The 21,032-nt window shown below is 40.6% G+C and overlaps 1 protein-coding gene across 1 annotated transcript in view; it reads left to right on the top strand.

The window, feature by feature from the left end:
* Positions 1-21,032, top strand: part of MROH8 (maestro heat like repeat family member 8) — a 38,107-nt gene that overhangs the window by 1,483 nt on the left and 15,592 nt on the right. Inside the window, 10 exon segments of the mRNA XM_074347253.1 lie at positions 1,739-1,860; positions 3,865-4,010; positions 6,563-6,685; positions 10,507-10,586; positions 11,353-11,497; positions 12,356-12,451; positions 13,673-13,777; positions 17,439-17,574; positions 19,170-19,285; positions 20,301-20,453. Of these exon segments, the coding sequence (XP_074203354.1) occupies positions 1,739-1,860; positions 3,865-4,010; positions 6,563-6,685; positions 10,507-10,586; positions 11,353-11,497; positions 12,356-12,451; positions 13,673-13,777; positions 17,439-17,574; positions 19,170-19,285; positions 20,301-20,453 (1,222 nt within the window).

Here is a 21,032-nt window from a genome sequence, read left to right as displayed (position 1 = left end):
TAATAGCCACATGTGGCTGGTGGAGGTCATATTGGACCGCACAGAATCAGAACATTTCCACTATCACAGAAAGTTCTATTGGACAGTACTGATCTAGAATATATAACGAACTCTTCCAACTCAGTAATAAGACAACCAACGATGTGCTGAAACCTCATACTGGCATGCAAAGGTCAGTTGTTAAATTTATTAGGAATTTTGCAACGCCTTCTTAACACAGTGGGCAGCACGTCAGTCTCATATCAGGAATTTTGCAAATTGGTTGTTAAATACAACTATTTAGAAAAATTAAATTATACAGACTTCCAATGAAATAAAGTATACTGAAAATGAAATTCATCATTTCCTAATTTAACATGGTCTTTGCTTTTGTGGTAGCTTGTATGTATTGTGTCTGAATGGTGGAAACATTGTATCATGGTGAGCTACCATACATCTCTTCCCAGAATAACATTGGCAGCTTGATTGTGGCTGCAATGGGAATATTTACACCATAGAATCAACAAATGCTACAAACCAGGGCTTGTCTTACTGCTTTGTTATTGTCTGAACTTAAATGTTGGAGAAAATGTTAATAGAAATTAAACTTAAAAGTATGTCACACCTATAGATTTTATGTTGTAAATAGCACAAAAACTTGAGGAAATAGTCTTCCCATGTTTGAAAACTATTATCCAATTCAGAAAAGAGGTCACTTCTAAAGTTTCAAATACACTTACTCATTAGTGAAAATGAAAATATTGAACTTAAGAACTACAGTTAGAAAGTCTGCTTTAAACATTTACCAGCATACCTTGCAAGCAACCCGATGAAAAACACGGGCAAAAGATTAGAGTAGACACTTCATCAGAGATATACAGATAGCAAATAAGCACATGAAAAGATGATCAACACCACTGCAAATTAAACCACGGTGAAATATTGCTACACGTTGACTGGCATGGTTAAGATAAAAAAGATAATACCAAATGTTCACAGGTATGTGGAGCACCTGAAACTCAAATACTGCTGATGGAAACACAAAGTGCTATAAACTCTTTGGAAAACAGGCTGGCAGCTTGCTTTTTCATTCACTCGTATGTGCTAAATATTCAGCAAATATAGATCTATTCAGTCATTCACTCTATCAGTTTTTATTGAGTATTACCATGTGTCAGGCACTATCCTAGTCTCTTAGAATACATTCATGAACAAAGCAGCCAAAGATCCTTGCCCTCATGGAGCTTACATTTTAGCAGGCGGAAAGAGGTGATAAACAATGTCACAGAGAAGTGAATGATATATTTGAAGATGTTGTGTGCTATAGAAAAGAGAAAAAAGTAGGAAAGGGTAAAGGGGGTTGGGGAGGTGGAGGTGGTGTTCTACCTGTTTCTTTAACAGCAGCATAGTATCTCTTGCATATCCATTCAGTCCCCAGGAGGCTGACAATATGATAGGTACTGGAGACACAACTGTGACCATGTAGACAAAGGTTTCTTCCCTTCCGGAGCTTATAGTGATGGAAGAGTCAGTAAACAAACACAAGTGAACTTGATAACTGTAGGTATCAAGTTATCAATGGTTAAATACTCTGAAAAAAAAAAAATGTGAGACTGAGGGGTGGGGCAGAGAAACTACTTAACCTAGATTGGTGATCAATAAATGCCTGTCTAAGAAGGTGACATTTAAGCTTTCACTTGAATGATGAGACAGAAGCAGTCCTGAAAAACTAATTGTTCTCATCCCCTCTCATTCCTAGGATCTGTAGTCGGGAAGAAATAGTGATCCCTTGTGCTTCTGACACTGATTCAGGAAGTGTGGATTTGCAGATGAACAACTTAGAGGATATTAAAAAAGGCTCAAGTAGCCTTGAACTTACAGGTGAAAAGGGGAAAGGAGTAGAAGGGCGAGGAGGGAGCAAGGAAAAGGGACTCTCTGTTCACATTAAGTTACAGGATGACTAGCCCTTGACTAGACTTTGACAACAAATTTGGTCCCTGACTTTAAGACCTCTGAATACGATTGGCAAAAGGGGATAAGACACATTATCCTAGACATTTTGGAAACTAAACTTGGTCCTGAGACAGATAATACTGAAGACTTGCACAGTCTAAGTCCTGGAAGGATTCTGAGAAGGGAAAGGTAGGTGTGAGTGGAAGCTGGATTGTACTACAGAATAACTGTCTTTCGTTTATTCTACAAAAACACTGAGTACCAGCTGCTGGGCATACAATGAACAAGACCAACATGGTCCTTGTCCTCACAGAATTTACATTATAGTGCTGAAAAGGACCAAAAAAAGTAAACAGACAATAAGTAAATTACAGGTTGCAGCAAACACTATGAAAAAATTGAACAGGGGCTGAGACAAAAGATAAGGGTGATGGGAACCTGCTTTAAACCAGGGTTTTCAGAAAACACATGTCTGAGATGATGCTGTTTAAAGCTAAAAGAGGCCTCAAGGACCTGAAAGAGCAACTCGGGTAAAAAGTAGAGGGAAGAACATTCCAGGTAGGTGGAACAGCATGTACATGGGACCACAAAGACTGGTATGTTTGAGGAACTACATTTATTCACTTGTGCATTCAACAAATATTTATTGGAGTTCTAAGCACCGATCTAGCTGCAGAACAGATACAACGTACTTATAAGCAAGTGATTGGAACTCAGTATAATGTATGTGATTAGGGGTTAGGAGGATACTTAGCCAAAATGGGCAAAGAGGGGATTCAGGAAGGGCCTCCTGGAGCGGAGCCCTGTTGGATGAGTAGGAGTTAGCTAGGCAAAGAGAGGTAAGGGTGGGTAGGGGAGAAGGAGAAACATGCAGGCAGAAGGGAAGCCTGTGCAAAGCTCAGAGGTGAACAAGAACACAGCTTCTAGTGGATGACAGGAATGTGGCAGGAAAGGGGAAGAATCTCCAGGAGAGACTATTCAGGAAACCGAGAAGAGTACAAAAATAGAGTGATAGAAACCCTGAGACGACAGTTGTGTTAGGGAGAACTGGGAAGACTACTTGCCCAATAGGAATAAGGGGTTTGGAATTAGAAAACGGAGGAGGCAAGGATGTAAAGCTCCGTGAAAAGGAAGATGAGGCCACCATGATCACTGTCACTCAGTAAGCAAAGGAATAACATTTGCCAACACTTCATTGAAGCTGGCGCCGTATCAGCCAAATGAGGTAGGTTCTGTCGTCATTCCCATTTTGGAAACGTAGAAGTAGGCCCAGAGAAAGTAAGGTCTGCTCCAAACAGGCAGAACAAGGATCTGAGGCTAGGCAGACGCTGGAGCCTGGGCCCTTAACCAGAGTATACCCCAGGTCAGGACGGAGATAGCTCAGGTGCTTACTCCGCAGCCTGGTCCAGTGGGAGGAGATCAGCAATAGGGGCTGATAAATTTTCAGCTCTTGTCACCACAGGGTCATAGTGTGTTGAATTTGAATAATAGTATTTATCATTTAAGTGCTTACTGTGGGCCATGTACTGGGATAAGTCTTTTGTATGTATTATCCCACTTGATCCTCACAGTAATCCTGTTTTATAGATAAGGAATCTAAGGTTCCAAGAGACAAACTATGATCAAGGTCATATAACTAATAAACAGCAGAGCCAAGATTCAAATGAGTCTCAAACCAAGATACAAGGTCCACACTCTTTAACAGCCTACTACAGCTCAGTCTTAAAGGTTTTTGTAGCTTTGGAGGCCCTTAGAGAACACTGAATTTGTCATTGAAAAAAACTGAGCCTCAGGAGGGGACGGGACTTGCCCAAGGTCACAGAGCAAATAGTAAAGGAGCGAGCAGGACCTGTGTATCCTGATGTCCAGCTGTTCTCCCCACTAAACCTTGTGGTACAGAGACGTCATCCAGTGTCTTTCTTCCTGTGTTAGACTCGGACATCTTAGACATCCCTGGACTCCCTCAGGAATCCCTCACAGACACCTTCCAATGCGTGACCCACCAGGGCCCCCTTGGCCAGGCCATTGTTGAGAGTCTGATCCAGTCCATCCAGGAGTTTTTAAATGGTGAACTAAAGGTATGCACAAGCAATCTTACAAGTTACCTAACTTATTCTTCCATTCTAATAAATATTTTAAATTTTTATTATATGAATAATTGATACTATAGGTTACAAAATTTGTTTATATTTATACTGTTGACTGAAAAAAAAACACAACCTAAAAGTTGAGAATTATGGTTTTTTTCGGTGGCCTTACTGAGACCCATAGCCTGGGATGGCAGCCTCTCGGATTGCTCTAGGGGGCTGTCCCAAAGAGGTAAGGGAGGAGCCAGGAGAAAAAGGAGTTTTTCTGAAAAACAAAAAAAGATATATAGTGGAACATCAAAAGATTACTGCTAATCACAAAAACAGACATCTCAAGTTCATGATTTTAGTGCTTTCCTGTGTATGAGAAGGTGTGGGGTGGCTGCAGTGGCTGATGGCTTGATGGCCACAACATCCTTTGTTTACAGAAATGGCAGGAGACAGTCTGTGTCCACAATACTTTTATGTTTATTTTTATGTTTATAATAAGTATATTTATGTGTTCTTGTAAGTTATATTTATATTTGTAAAACTTATAAAATTCCTATAAAAACAAAATGATGATAAAAGTTAAAAGTTAATCTTCCTTAATCTCACTCTCCTAAGATAACTACCGTTAACATTTTGGTATATATATTTTCACTTTTTTTCTGTGCATACAAAATGCATGTGATTACGGAAAAATACACATCAGAGATGATGGGAGAGAAAAAATTTTTCTAGGTCAATAACTATAGCTCTGTGTTGTCCTACTTAATGCAGTGTTCCATTGTTTAGGTGAAACGTCCGTCATTCTAGGAGAGCACGTAACAAGAGTTTGTCTTAACCTGGGGGTAAGGGAAGAGATTTCTGAGGAAGTACCCTTGAGCTCAAATCTAAGGAATGAGTAGGAGAAACTAAAAGTTAGAATTGGAGGGAGTGTGCCAGAGATAGGAAATGAAATGTTTAACAACCCTGTGGCAGAAAGGAGCGGCAGAGCATGTCTGAAGAACTTACAGAAGCCTGGTCTGTCTAAATCACAGTGTTGAAGGTGTCTGTCATTTGTCAACAGACACTTGGACTGTTTCCATGTTTTGGCTGTGAATAATGCTGCAGTGAACATGGGAGTGCAGATACCTCTTTGAGACTCAGATGTCATTTCCTTTGAATATATATATATGGATGTTTTTGATTTGTGAAAATTCAACAAGCTTTACATTTTCTCTATGTATAATACCAATAATTTAAAAAAACAAAAACACTTAAAGCCAAAATGTTGGTCTTTACTTTTGGCTTGGACTATTCTTTACACTTCATGTCAGCAAGACTTTATGAAGGATTTTTTTTTGTAATTAAAGGGCTTGGGTTGCTGCAGTGAACTGGAAAAAAAAATTCCATTCCCTGCCTTGACCTGAACCCACAGCCAGTCAGGGAAATAGATGAATAAGAAGGTAATTTTGTCAGAGTGTCACAAATGCCATGTTAGCAACATACACATGTGGTTTATGGATACACGTAGAAGTGTCCCTGACCCAGCGTCAGGAGAAAATACGTGCTCCAAGCCTTAAAGCATATATAGATTTCAGTCGGTAAACAAAAAGTGTAGAGAATTCAAAAGGCGGAAAGGCCCAGAAATAAGAAAGGGCAGCATGAAGCTTAACTGGGCTGAAGCTCAGAATGCTACAGGGCAAAACAAGAGGCGAATTTGAAGAGGTTAGCTGGGGTCACATTGGGAAGGGCCCTGACCTCCACAGGTGCTATTGAGAGAGTCTCAGCAGGGGAGTTACCTGATCAAGTTTGCATTTTATAAAGATGAATCTGGTGATAGCTGGGGGAATAGATTGGGAGGGGGCAAAGCTGGAGCAGAGCAACCCAGTGTTGGCCTGTTACACTAATCCAGGTGAGAGAGAACCAGGCTGTGAAGTCAGCTTCTTGCTCTATATTGCTACTTGCTGTCCAGAGAGCTTATACCAGTTTACACCATCTACACGCAACGGAGAAAAGACTGGAAAATTTTTTCTCAAGATTGTAGAGTTATTGGTGTCTTTTATTTTCTTCTTTATACTGTATTTTTTCAGGTTCTATGATAAATAGATATTGCTTTTATAATCAGAAAAAGAGAGTAATACAAAAAAGATTTTATTCTTCAAATCAGAACTTGCATTTTGATAGGAAACCTTAAAGACTCAAAATAATGAATCTTTAATGACATCGGGAGAGCTAGAAGTAACAGCATCACAGGACACCTTTAGGAAGCTTAATCAGACAGCAGTACACAGGGTGGGTAGGTGGAAGGAAAGACTAAAGGAGGGGAGAACCACCACGGAGCGCTTAGTAAAATCTAGCTGAGAGGGAAAGTGAGGTCCCAGACCGAGGCAGGACCAGTGGACAAGGAACTTTATTCCTCTATAACTTACTCATTCCTTATAATAAAAAACTAATATTGGACTGAATGAGATGTCAGATGTTTAAGACATTCCAGGAAACTTTTCAAAAGAGCTTTACTATTATCAAATGAGATTATAATGTATACTTGTGTTTTTATCATCTTTCCACAAACTCAGAGTGAACTTGAGAAGCTGAAATTCCTAAGATCTTTGTCTTCTCTCAGCCGAACTTTACCTTATGATGAAACCACAGAGTCATTCATTCGCAACCACATAGCAGACATTGTGCGTAAGCTAAATGTAAGTATTGTGACCTTATCACAAATTATCAGGACCGTATAAATTCAGTGACTTGGCTAACAAAATTTTTACTGACTTCACCTATGTTATCGGTTCCCTTAACCTTTTCTTTATCAGAATCTCTACATGGAGCAGAAATAGACTGGGTAATCTACAAATATAATCACCCTTGAAGACCAACTACAAGAAGAGTAGAAAGGAGAGGAACAGCATTTAAATTTCTCAGAAAAGACAGTGCTGCAAGCAGCAGCTTTGAGGCAGACTCTATAATCAAATGCCTAGGTCCTAGTGCCAGTTCTGCCTCTTTCTAGCCGAAAGTTACTACTTCTCCATGTCAAAGGATCCAGAAAGGCTTTTCACAGGAGGTGATGCATTTAAGCACGCAATTAACTTCCTGATGCTTTAGTTTTCTCATCTGAGAAATGTTCCCTTCAGTTTCTCTAAAGCTCTCAAATTCTGAATCTAGGATTTCTTGTACACTTCAGAAAAATGAGCAGTTCGTTTTCAAACCACAGATCTATAAAGCTGATTAGATTGATGATTAGTTGTCAGAATTGAAGGCTAACCAGCTAACAAGTTTGTTAAGCAATGAACTATATCAAAGATCTTCTGTATCTAGAACACTATGGTGCTTTGAAAAGGATACAAATTTTCTAGAAGTGTTATTCCTTGCCCTCCAGGAGCTTACAATTAGTTTGGAAGTGAGTGCACCTCATAAGTAGGTTGAGAACGATTCCAAATAATACATCAAGAAGAACAGAATGATATAATGCACATTTCAGAATGAGTGCAGCTCTCTCCTTGGCTCCACTCTATAGAAAGAGGGTTCTACACAACCACAGGACCCAGCCAAAATGGCATGGTTCCAGAATCCTACTTCCACAAGAACTGGCAGCAGTGAACTGCCACATGGTTCAACCAGCCAGCTCAGAAGATGCACAAATGCAAGTCTCAAACAGCAAAAACACACTGAATTTCCCTATGCTCTGCATCTGGATCTGTCCAGTCAGTAGTAAAGTACCCACTGTCAGATGTCAACCAAAGTTTGGACTGGCAAGAGGTTCAGCCTAGAAGAATGAAAGGTAGCTCGCGTCCCTGAGAAAATTGCATGGATCAGTGCTTCATTGTTCAAATCTATAAAATTCCTGCAAGCCCATGTGTAGGGGCTTAAAGTGCTGCTCCCAACAACCAAGAGGAGAGACAGTTCTGCTGAGGAGAAATCCAGGTCAGCAATTCCATTCCTAGGTAAAATGAAGCATATGTCCACACAAGGACTTGTACACAAATGTTCATAGTAGCTCTGTTTCTAATAACTAAGCACTGAAAACAACCCAAAGGTCCATCAACAGATGAGTGAACAAACAAGTTTTAGTATATCCACTAAATGCAATACTACTCAGGAATAAAAGGAATGAACTATTGATACACTCTGCAACTTGGATGAATCTCCAAATAATTATGCTTAGTGAACGAGGCCAAATAAAAAGAAGATATGCTCTGTGATTCGATTTATATAGAATTCTAGAAAAGGCAGGCTTATATAGTGACATCACATCAGTGTTTTCCTGGAGGTAAGAGTAGAGTGGGGAGGGGCAGGAGGGAGAATTTACAAAGTAACATAAGAAAACTCCTGGGAGTAATCCTTAAGTACAGTGTCTTGATTGTGCTTATGGTTTCATGCCTGTATACATATGTCAAACATAATCAAACTATACATTTTAGATATGTACAGTTTATTATGTGTTACCTCAAAATCAAAAAAGATGCAAAAAAATATGATGAGAACTTTAATAGAAAAGAGAAGAACTGGGATATAAAGTAAAGTAATGACAAGATTTGGGTGAAATTAATTCAGATAGATTTCCTGATGCAAGCCTCAGCAGATGCGATGGATAGGGTTGAGAGAAAGGACTAGTGGGTAGAGACTTTGGATAGTAAGTTACTAGCTGGTGATGCAAGGCCAGGGTTCTGCTTCCTGAAATATGGCAGAATGACCAAGAATATGGTTTTTAGAAACTGCTGTTGCCCAGCAGCAGACACAGGCACCAAGATATGCTGTAATAGAAATTTAACGTCGTCAGACTTGTCCTTAGTGCCTCCTACTTCTCCTCTGCCTGCTTGGGGCCCCACCCTAATTCTGCACTGTGGTCCTCAACAAATCCCTGCTGTTGTGTTGTTGTTTGGTAAATAGTTAAAGGGTGTACTCAGCGTCGAAGAGTAACTGTATTACTTGAGCTGTGATGCAAGAAATGGATGAGAATGATGTTTCAGGAAGACTCCTCAGTGGTCTGGAGAATAAATGCTGAAGGAATTCGGAGGACAGACAGTTCTGTCAGGCTGGAGGCAGAGTCTTATGCTTTGTCCCTTCCAGACTATAAAGTCATAAAACTAAGTAAGGTCCATGAAGAAATAAGGAAGAAGAACAAGCAGGCCACCTGTAAGATCCAACCAGAGTTGGAAAAATGAGAAGAAAAAGAAAGCTTAGAAAGGGGCACGAAAGAGAACCCAGTAATGTTTGTTGAGCGCTGCCCCCAGGCACTATCCTAAGCTCGGAGTGAGGTCTTTTTGGTGGCAGGTAAGCGAAATCTCCTAGAAGCAGCTGAAACATAAAAGGGGAGATTTGTTCCTAGGATAACTGAGTGTTCCCCGGAATCCTGTGACAGGAAGAGCAGCCTGCTCCAGGAAGAGAGTGAAACCCAGAAGAGCATTCTCGCACGCTCAGTGAGAACTTTCTCTCCATCTCTTATCCTCGCTCCTTGATACGCTTTTCCATTTCTCTCCCCTGCTCCCCCTCCTCTCTCCCTTCTAGCACTCTCTCACCGAAATTTGCTCTCTCAGTTACCCTGTCCATAGGGCAGTGCTCCCAAATTTAAAATTTTCTCCTTTTAATAGACCAGCCAAACTGAGATTGAGGCTCCTTGTCTCGGTTCCAGGTTCCTAAGAAGGAGAGGCTGGTTGACCGCAGTGTGTACTCCTGGACAGATGAGTTGTGCTTAGTGGGACAGAATGACTTAGCGGAAACAGAGCTGTGAGATGCCCACTCCCGATGGCCGAGGGAAGTTTCCAGAGAGGCTGGGTAGACAGTCCTCTAAGGCTGCCACCATAACCATTTACATTTGCTCTTCACATCAACTCCCTGAGATACAGCCCATCTCCTCCATATGGATAAGGAAACTCAAGCACAGGGAAGTTAAATACTACACACAGGCTCACACCGAATGAAAGGCAGAGCCACTGCTCACACCCAGGTATCTCTAGTTCCAAAGCCTCTGTTTTATCCTGTCACTCTGCAGGTTTATTCAGCAACGCAAAGCCAGTGTGGAATTTGGAAAGTTAGTCCTTTTCTAGGATAAGTAACTTAGAATAATCTGAGGCAGTATGGAAGAGATGACTGGTTTAGGAGAAAGAGGTGTTAGGATGCCTAAACTGGAAATAATCACTAGTAATAAGAATGATGAATAACAGACACTATCTAACAGTTACTGAGGTCGACTCGGTAATATGAATTAGCTCATTTAGTACTCTCAACCAACCCCTAAAGGTAAGTAGTACTGTTATCTCGTTTTGCAGATGAGGAAACTGAGTTACAGGGAAGTTACATGACATGTGTCAGCTCAAGCAGCTAGTTAGAGGTAGAGCCAGGCCTCAGAGACTGAACTCTTAGAGTGTCCAGGGTCCTGGTACCAGTCCTGTGGAGCCCAGGAGCAGAGCTGTCAAAGGGCCTGCCATTGTTCTTGCAGGCCATCCACGTCTCTCATCATCTGGCCTAATGGTTTAGCACACTCTCAACGCTCTGTAAAGTTCTTCCCCTCTCACTGCAGATACTGGTGGAGGAGGAGCCGCTGCATTCTCTCTTCAGCCCTGTGCGCCAAGAGGTCTTCGTCACTGTCGCTGACTTCAGGTGACACCCACATGCCCCCTACACGTGCATCCAGGTTCCTGATTCAGGGCCAGTACCAGAGCCAACAGATGTGGTTTCATATTTTTAACCTCCGAAAACTATTTAGATAGGAAGGGGAAGCCAAATCCATGTTTTTATGTAAGAACTTTGATTTCATGTGTGCTACCATCTGTATCTCAAAGACCTACTGAAACCTCTTTGGAGTTCAGTTTTGTCCAGAGTATATTCAGTGGAAAATTATTCCCATATATGCTTCATGACAGTAGAGTTCCCTGGCCTGAGACATTTGGAAGGGCCGCCTGCTGTTTACGTCTCTTGGAGATTTGTACTGCACATTAACTCATTAAAGATCTCAAGAAGTCCTGCAGTTAAAAGGATTTTAAACTTGGTTCAGCCCACCATTCCCCAAACTAACAAGCATTCAGCAGAACACACTTTGGAAAATCATGGTTTACTATATTAAACTGTAGCAGGCTTCCCTCTGAGGTTGAACGGGAGGAAAGTAAGAAGGATGTCACTCCAGTGGTGGTGATGTCTTGTGGATGGAGAGGGAGAGGGGAGAAGAATGGAAGCTCTGAGCCTGAAACTCTTCCTCTAACCTTTTGTGAGGTTTGTGTAGACAGCCTGACAAACGTACCATTTATCTCTTCCATCAGAGTGATACACCAGTCAGTGTGTCCTTCCCTTTTGGGTTACTTGGATTCCTGCTTATCAACATCAAATCAAACTCCTCCCAGCTGGCTGTTCCCAAACTGTCTTTTCTTAGCTACCAAGATGTCCATTTGCTGCTTGGCTCTGATGATCGAGCTGACCTGTTCAGTCTTATCACCAGAAGTATAATCACTCTACCCTCTGTAACGACTCTTACCCAGATGCAGGAAGTGATGCCTTTTGGATCCTACAACTCAGAGGTAACTCACACTTTGCTTTAGTAACTTGCCATCCACAGGGTCAGCTGATCTTGGCCTTTTGAAGGTGCACTTGAGTTTTTGGAATGAGCCAAAAACCATTTAAGCCAACTCTGGTGAATAAAATTGGTCGTTAAATTAAATGCTTTTCTTATTCCACTTTATTTTGTCTTCTTTCTTTTCCCGCTTTTGGCTTTAAAATAAGGTGGGAGTGTTCATGTGCTTAGCAGACCTTTAGGGTTATCATGATAGGCAGCAGAAACACAGCAGTGCACACGCTCATCCCAGGAGCTTACGTCTTAGTGCAGAGATACAAACCACTGAAAAATACATATACTATTAGGTGGCAATAAGTGCTATGAAAAAAAATAAAACAGAGAAAGAGGAGGATACATAGTACTGTGGTTGGCAGGTACAGGGGCTTTTTTTAACATAAGGGGGCCAGAGAAAGCCTTCCTGATAAGGTGACGGTTGACAAGAGAGAGTATGAATATCTCTGGAAAAGAAGCTTTCGGGCAGACAGGAGAGGAAGTACAAAGGCCTTGATTTCCTGGTGCAGCTGGTGAACTGATTTGGCAAGCTGACAGAAAGACTCACAAGTCAAACTTTAAAAGAATTTTGATGACTCAAAAGTAATTTCTCAGCTGTGGTTAGAATCAGTTAACTGTGCTCCCAGTAAGGCTGAGATGTCCATTTGAAATGACTTATTGTCTCACCTCAGGTCACACACTGCCTGCTAGTACTTCATTCAAAGGTCCTCCACCTCTGAGTAAGGTCTGAGATAACAAGGAAAGCCTTAAAGGTGTGCAGTGTTGGGGAACTCCACATGGGGCATTTCTCACTAATCCTGTGTCTTTTCAGTCTCTCTATAGGCAGACGTTCCAAGCATTCTCTGAGATGCTTCAGAGTTTGGTGATAAAAGACCCACATTTGGAAAATCTTGACACCATTTTTAAGGTATATCAGGAAAGATATAAACAGGATATCAGGAGAGAACCATGGTTGCTATGTCCTATTAGGGAAATGGTTCCTATTTACTGTGAAAGTGGAGCAGAAAATACGGAAGGGTTAAGTTGTAGGAGACAGCAGTTAAGAGTATCAGCTCTCAGTTTTGAGTCAGACTTGGGTTCAAATTCTGACTCCCTGCCATTCATTGGTTATACATTCAGCAAGTAATTTAATCTCTCAGTCTTTTCACCTTTAAATGGAGATAAGAATTACTGTGACTATTGAATAAACGGCTTTCAATAAATGGTTTAAGTGGTAGCTATAATTATTCCTTAAATTACTAGTGCTTACTACCATAGAAGGGTTTCAATCAGTGACCAAGAGAACAGAATCAGCCTCATGAGTGAGTGAATAGACAGCTGCCTACCAGGCGAGATTCAAAGGTCATTAATAACCACCTGCTCGCCCCTGTACCCATTCGAGTATATGCCATTCCGTCAGTGGGGGTTTATTCATTGAAGTGCATTTACTGCAGTTCAAGTATCTTGCTCTCTTACCCCTTTTTAAGTTGCAGAGATCCCAGAAACGGATAACCCTTTAAACTGTTATTAATGATTTGCACCTAAATACAGATGGACATTTATCTTAGCCACAACCAACCTTAACATTATTTTTCATTCCTCTTCTATTTATACGTCAATACTCCAGCCACATTGGGCTTCTCTCCTTTATCTGGTTGTGCCTGGTACTTTCCTGCCTTGTCAGCTTAATTCTTCTGTCTGAGATGCCACCTTCTTGACGAAGTTCCTGCCCATAGATATTACTTTCTCCATGAATCCTTCCGTGACTGTCCCAGGCAGATGCAGCTTCCCATCCTCAGAGTTCTTTACTAGCACATCATTAGTTTTCTTTCTTTCCAAAGCAGATTTCAGAAGTCTAAAAACATGCAGATGAATAGAATAAATAATTGAAGAAAGTAGGATAAAGGAAAAACTAATCTAGAACATAAGCCCCTGTAGAAGCCTGGCCACCTGGTCCCCTAGATCTCTGTGCCTTGTTTGTCATCCCACTACCTTCATTTCCAACCAAAACTGGTTTATCATTTACAAAAACATTTTCAGACATAGTAGTGACATGTGGACATCTCCCTCCACATTTTCTTCCAAACAACCTAAGTGTTATCCCAGATCTTCCTTAATAAACCATTCAGGCTCCCTTTATTTTTCACAGTACATGGAGCCCTGGTTACAGTCACTCAAAGACCATGAGCGGGAACGGGCCGCAGCCAGCATGGCTCAAGTTCTGAAGTGCTTATCAAGAAATCTCAGCCTGAAGGTAAGCAGCCCTTCAGCTGAAGATGAAGGATCCAGAGCGGTCCTTTTACAACCTGTTTCCCCTCCCGTTTACGACTCCCCAAATTTGATGGGAGTCCTTGATGCTCACATGATGGCATTTAGTGTTATTCGTATGTCTGCTCCTCTCTTAAAATTTGAGCAGCTTTGAGGCCAGGTACCGTGTTTATTAATTTTGTATCCCCATTGCTTAGCACAAGAACTGGAACATAACAATACAGTAAATGTTTTTCAATGAATGAGTAAATAAATGTGACCTGAAAATATCTAAGGACCGACAGTGCAGTGGGTCTAATTTCTGTGCAGTGTTATATTTGAAGTAATAAAGTCCGGCTGGCAAATGTAAGTATGTAAATCAATTTAAATATCTCTCAGCATCTCAAAGGAAACGGTTCTATGGTACCTCTTCTCAAATCCCATTTTGCTCTTTCTCTCACTTCTCAGTTGTTCTGAGCCCTCTCCTGTAACTCCTAAACAGCATTCCCGCAGATGAGATCCTCCTTCCTGCTCTGTTCCTTTTTTCATCTGCAGTTCTGTCTTCTTCCCTGAGTAGATCTTCTAGGCACTGGCGCTTCTCCTGTTCATTCGTCATTTCTCCAATCTGGTTAAGTAAGGCCCAGGAATTGGAAGAGAAGTCGCTGGGTGGGGATGCTAGGTTTTTATGCTGGAATCCCTCAGAGAATTTGTCCTTGATACAGCTGTTTTTAACAGTCATGCTTAAAAAGGACAGCACTCTGCTAACTCTCTTATTTCTCAATTTGAAAATATATCCAAACTTTCTGTGTCCTCATTGGAGTTCAGTCCCTCAAACTATGCTGCTTTTTTCTTTCTTCAGTCAGTGAAAGCAGGTAACTTCCGGCTGTCAGTGACGACCTTACTATTCCGTCGTCACTGACGACCCTGTCGTTAACCACAATGCATCATTCTTCCTCAACCTCTAATTTTGGCAACAGCTTGAAGATGCAAGAGTTTCAGGTGACTCCTTTCTATCCATAATCTCTCTCGAGGCCCTGCAGATCTTCCTTAGCATTTCCTTCCTAGGGAAAACGTAGGTGCCACTGGAGTCTGTGAACACCTGCAAGGCTGTGCGCAGAATTCTGGGTGGTTCAGTCTCCCGGATTTTTCTGAGGAACTTCCATAGTTTTTCTTAAATCAACTTTCTTGAATTATAATTTATACAATGAAATCCACCCAGTTTAACTGTATAGTTTTGACAAATGTATATTCCTATTGTCCCTTACTTTTTTCATATTCTCAGATAAGTCTTAAAAGATAACGAGTTTAAAAAGAACATTAAAAAACTGGGGAGTTTGAGATTTACAAATGTTAGCCACTATATATAAAAATAGATTTAAAATAAATAAATAAATACAAAAAAAGAGAACATTAAAGAACTACTTAGTGGTCAGACTAGGAACATAATTCTCCAGTAGCCTTTTTTGTCTTAATAAAGTTTGAGTTTTTTAATATTATGAATATAAATATGCTCATTAAAGAAAAATTTTTGTTAAAAATTTTAAGTAGAAGGAAGAAAAACTATCTCCTTGTCATCCAGAGATAGCCCCATTAACATTTTTTTTTTATTCCTCCTGCATACTTTTTTCTGCGTGAATGTGTTGGGGTGGAATCTTCCACTCAGTTCCTTCTAGTTTGTTCTCTACATGCAGCCAAGGTATTTTCTTAAAACCCAGCCACTCTTGACCCACTGATTTCCATCTGCTCTTAGGTGATCTAGCTCCTCCTGCCTCCCTGCACATCCTGACTTATTGCAGCCACACTGACCTCTCTTATTTTCTTTGCCATATAAAGCTCCTCTTGCCTCATGGCCTTTGTACTTAGTACTTCCCCTGCTTGAAATGACCTTCCCCGACCTTTCACATAGCTAATTCCCCCTCATTCTTTAGCACTCAGTTCAAATGTTCCACCTCAGAAAGGCCTCTGCTTACAAATAGATCTACTCTTGCTCTCTCTCTCAACTCTTTCCTTCCAGGAGCCTCTTAAGATCAGAGGTTATCTTGTTTGATTATTTCTTTGTTGATTTATTGCCTATTTCCCTCTGATAGAATGTAAATTTCATCAGTGATTCTTTGTCTTATTCACCACAGCATCCCCAATGCCTACCTAGCACAGAATATGCTACTCAGTAGATGCTCAATTTAATATTTATTGAATAAATGTCAATCAGCTCATGTCCCTTCTCTGCTCAAAACCTTCCAATGGCTAACCCTCCAGTGGCTTCCCATCTCACACAGAATAGAATCCAAAATCCTTACAATGTTTTATAGATTGCTATGTCATCTTGCCCCATCCTCATATGCCTCCTATTTTTTTTCACTCTTAATTACTTTGCTCCAGCCAACCAAGCCTCCTTTTCCTCAGAAGCACCAGACACAATCCCTTCTTTGTTCATGTGCTATTCTCTCTACCAGAGTGCTTTTCACTCAGTCCCTCCTTACAGCCTGACTGTTCTAAAGTAGCATTCCCTATCCTTGTCCCCTGCATTTTTCTTCATCATAACATTTATCACCATTTAATATATAAAAAATATTACTTCTTTATTTTTTTATTTTATGTTTCTCCAATGAGAATGTCCCCTCCATGAACAGGAATGTTAGCTTTTGTTCACTGCTTATGTTCCCAGTGCCAGTCATAGTGCCTTATATAAGGGCCACAGTCATAACCAGTTTTGGGCTCAGCATTGGTACTCAGTGTTTGTTGATTGACTGAAGGAATGAACATTATTATCAGAGAATGAAAGATGTTACACAGCTTTGTGTATGTGTTGCTGCGTTTACTGTAAATAGGTTGTAGAAGCTATTGTTCATAGTATCTCAGTATATTTTTCTGAAGAGCCACAGAAGAAATTCTTTCTGCCTCAGTCCTAGGTATGGCTGTGCTTCCTTTGCACAACTGTTTGCTTCTTATCTTACGGGTAGTGTGAATCGTATGTGTGCACCTCTGCATTAGCCCTGAGGAAGTTCAGAGCCTAGTTTTGTGACCTACTTTGAGCAAATGATGATTATGCATTCTGCATGCTAACAGAATTAAAATTCTTAATTTCATTATTCTTTTCTGCCTTCATTTTTTAATATGTCCCATTTTCTTCACTGTTTATTTTAAATTATGCTTCCTTTTCTGATACAGTTTTTACCAACTACCTTACTTTTTTCCCATAATAGGGCAAAATATCAATAAATACATTTTTTTTAATTGTATTAAGTGGTGTACCTCAACTTTGAGTCCAGCTTTTTCACTTAGCAGACTAGCACATTTTCCTACCTTATTATGAATTCCTAGGATACTTGATTCCTAATGGTTATATTCAGAGTTATCTTTACTGTTGGGCAATTATTTTCAATATGTGGTCTCTAAAAACAGTGTTAGAGTGAACATCTTTATATACAAAGCTTTTTCATTTTTCAGATTGCCTACTTAAGTTAAAATTTGCCCTGTTTAATACCATCCGCTGGATATATTAGATCTACGCATGTTAAATGTTAACCTGAAGAGATCCAGGAGCTGGATGTGACCCCTGCACTTATCTTGAGTAGGGGATGGAAGTGGAATTACTTCTCAACAACTTAAATCTAAGGCACCAAATGCACCTGTATTCTAATGGCATCTTTCTTTTGCTTCCTAACTAGCTTCCACTGCAATTCGAAAGACTTGGACATCTAGTGGCTCTGATGGCACTACTGTGTGGGGACCCGCTGGAGGAGGTGGCCGAGGAGGCTGCAGAGGGCACACACTACCTGCTGCATATTACCCTAAGGATGAAATGTAAGGCGCTGCTGGTGGCAGCAAGACCCTGAATTAATTCTCCAAAACAACACGAGCACCAGCCTCCTTATGCACTCACTCCCCACATTCTAGAAAGATCTTTACAGTAGTTCATAAAGAGAAAGATACATAGTCCATAGGCAGAGACAGGACAACACTGACTTACTGATTAGAATCATAACACTGGATCAGACTCATTAGTGTCAGCTACCTGCATGGCCATGGAGTTGGAGTAGTAAACACTTGTCCCTGTGGACAAGCTGGAGTGATTAGTGTGGTTGAAAGTGGAGGAAGTTCTTGCCAGCATTTGGGCCTTCGTTTATTTATTTGTCCCATAAATGTTTACAGAGTACTTACTCAGGATCTAACAGTAAACAGAAAATAAGAGATCCAATCCTGAAGTACCACATAGTCTAGTGGGGGAGTCAGACAGTCAAAGAATCAACAAATAACTGTTACAGTATGCAAAGATAACTGCTATGAAGGGAAATTACAGAGGCCATGAGTAAGAATCAAATCTAGTTATGGGATTCAGAAGAGTCCACTCTGAAGATCACCTGAAAAATAAAGAACATTGGCCAGGTGGAGTGTCAGACGAGCATATTAGGCTGAAGGAATAGCATGAGCCAGGGCACTCAGCAGGTATGAGCTTGGGGTATTTGAAAAACAGAGCGGGGGCCACTGTGGTCAAGGAATCAATCATTGACGGCTCCTGCCCCCGCCTCCCCACTACGTCCTGCAATCAGAAGGAACTTCAGACAGTATCTAAGCCAGCTTCCCCGGAGGGTTTGAGTCTGTCTGCTCTGTTCCCACCAAGTAGTTGCCCTGCCTGGGCTTGCTCATATGGGCGATAAGAAAGCTCTGTGCTTCCCAAAGCAGCAGCCTCACCTCTGGGCAGCTGTGAGTATAAGCATTGGCTACCAGACATATAGCCACAGAAATACAGCTGATTGTTCATTCAACAAATATTTTATGAAGTACTTCTTGTTCGAGAGATGCACTGGTGAACAAGACAAACAAGGGCCCTTCCCTTGATCCATAAGGTCCCTTATGGTTAGAGAGACAGTATCCTCAACCAAGGGCTCAAAGACTTCCCATAGATAAATTTCCAACGAACATGAATCACAATAAGACATGAGAAAAACAAGGTACTGTGAGGGAGTCTTGGCAGACTCAGTAATCAGCCAAACCAGACACATTAAGAGTTCTTATAGCAGAATTATCAAACTCAGTACAAACTTGTGCAGTTTTTTGTGGGGACCTAAGCTTCATAAGGAGACCCCTCAAAAGTCCCCACCAATGGAGTAATGAGTGGTTTAGCTTGCTTTGGTTGTACTCCCAAGTCACTTAAAAGCTCTACTCTTACAAAAAGCTCTTTTCTTTTTCCTTCAGCTCTTTATAAAAGCTCTGTATTGCCCTACAACAGAGGGGAAACAAATTGGCCTAGCACACACTCCTTGCCCCAGGCATTTTTATTCAAGTGAAATAGAGAAGTGTGAGATCTTGGGATTCACTTCAACCTGGAGATCAACCAGACTTGCAAAATCAAGAAGAAAGAAGCCAGAAAGTATTAATATTTCACGTTTCCTTCTCAGATATCACTCACGACAAGAAAAATCGAAGCTTGAAAGAAGCAATGAAAAAATGTCGAGAACTCCTAGAACTCTACAGTATTCAACAGTTCTACAGTTGTCCCTTCAAAATTGCACAGGTAATCGGAATGGCTAAAATTATAAAGACAGACAGCTTGAAATGTTGGAGAGGATGGGAAGCAACCAGAAGTCTCATACATTTGTCCATGAGAATGTGAAATGGTAAAACCACTTCAGGAAAAGTTTAGCTAATTGCTTATAAAACTAAACATACAAGATTTCCCAGAGAATTTGCTCTCTAAACACTCCGTAGTCTGGAGACGAGGCGCTGTGGTCATGACTCTTACACTCCTTGTCCTAACCCTACCCAGCCTCTTGCAAATGTAAACTTTTGTCCCAAAAAGGACCTACAAGAGGATATGATTGACCCAACAAGCTGTATGCTTTTTAATTAATGTATTTATTCAATATTCAACAAAATATTTTAGCACCTACTAGGTACCAGGCACTATGTTAGGGGAAATGGAAAAAAAAAAAAACCTTATAGATCTTACTATAGGATCAAAAGTATGAGGTAATTTAAATTTTCTGAACATCAGTTTTCTCATCTGTATGATGAGGATCTATAAAAACTGGGATAATGCAGTTATTATAAGAGTTAAATGAGATGCTATATAGAAACACCGTTGCTTAGGGCCTGTCACAAAGTAAGTGCCCAGTAGATTATACATATCATAATTGTGTGAAGGACCTTATACACCATTAAATGCAATGAAAAGCAAAATAACACATCTTTTTACTGTATGATCTCCAGACAAGGTATTTTAGCTGTGCCTGCATCCCTGTCAGCTATATAGCATTAGGGCTTTTCCTTAATTCCTATCCGTATAAAAATGTGACTCTTTCTGAGGATCTCAGTAATCAAGCTTCTTTCTAAAAGTCAGAGCTGTAAAAGGCCATGCACAGACCCTCGCAGGGGACATTGGGTTGCTTCCAGTTTTTCACTATTGAGGTAAACAGCTTTATACCTCTTTGTATGCTTCTCTGATCATTAACCTAGAATCTATTCCTTGTTCAGGGCTCTTTCTGTCATATTATATATCTTCAAAGTTTACTTTCCCAAAATCGTCTCAGGTCTTCGAAGTTTTCCTCAATTCAAATGAGCTCTGCCAGTTTGTAATGACTACACTAGATGGCCTGAAAAACCTGAAACATCCCTGCACCCAGCAGTCAGCGGGAGAGTTGCTGATAACGTTGGTGAAGAGTGCGGAGTCCCGGTTTGAGAAGGTAAAGAGCCAGGTTTGGAATATTGGAAAGATCCCTCCCCTCCTGCCACTGATGAGCTCTCTTCTGCGGCTCCTGTCCAGCAGAGAACAACTGCTGAAGGGGACCAGGGTCCCTCCTTAGTCCATTTGGTCAATGTTGAACATTCATCCATTCAACGAGTGTGTATAAACAACCACTGTGTGTGCAACTACAGAGGGCAATTTAAAAGAATCTAAGACATGGTCCATATTTTCCAAAAGAGTGTAGTTTTTCTGGGAGAATATAACTAATACATATGAGAATGGTGACTCCAACAATTTAGATCCTCATTCAGGTTAGTTAGAGGTATCAAATTTTTAAAAAAATCAAGCCATCAGTGATCCTAGAAGGAGGCCAACTTAATAAACTTAAAATCAAGAGAATTTTATTTTTAAAGGGTAGGTACAGAATTTTAGATTAGTAGATATTTTCTTATAGAACACTGGATTTAAACCCTAATGATTATTGAAAAGTCAGCTGTTAATTTCTTTGAAGATAATCCCTTTTCTAGCTGATTTTTCATTAAGTTTGCTGATTGCTTGTTTTTTCCTAAAATATGTT

Source organism: Camelus bactrianus, chromosome 19, assembly GCF_048773025.1.
Source record: "Camelus bactrianus isolate YW-2024 breed Bactrian camel chromosome 19, ASM4877302v1, whole genome shotgun sequence".
NCBI lineage: Eukaryota > Metazoa > Chordata > Mammalia > Artiodactyla > Camelidae > Camelus > Camelus bactrianus.
Note: the sequence above shows the minus strand (reverse complement) of the source record. Positions and strands in the feature narration are given on the sequence as shown.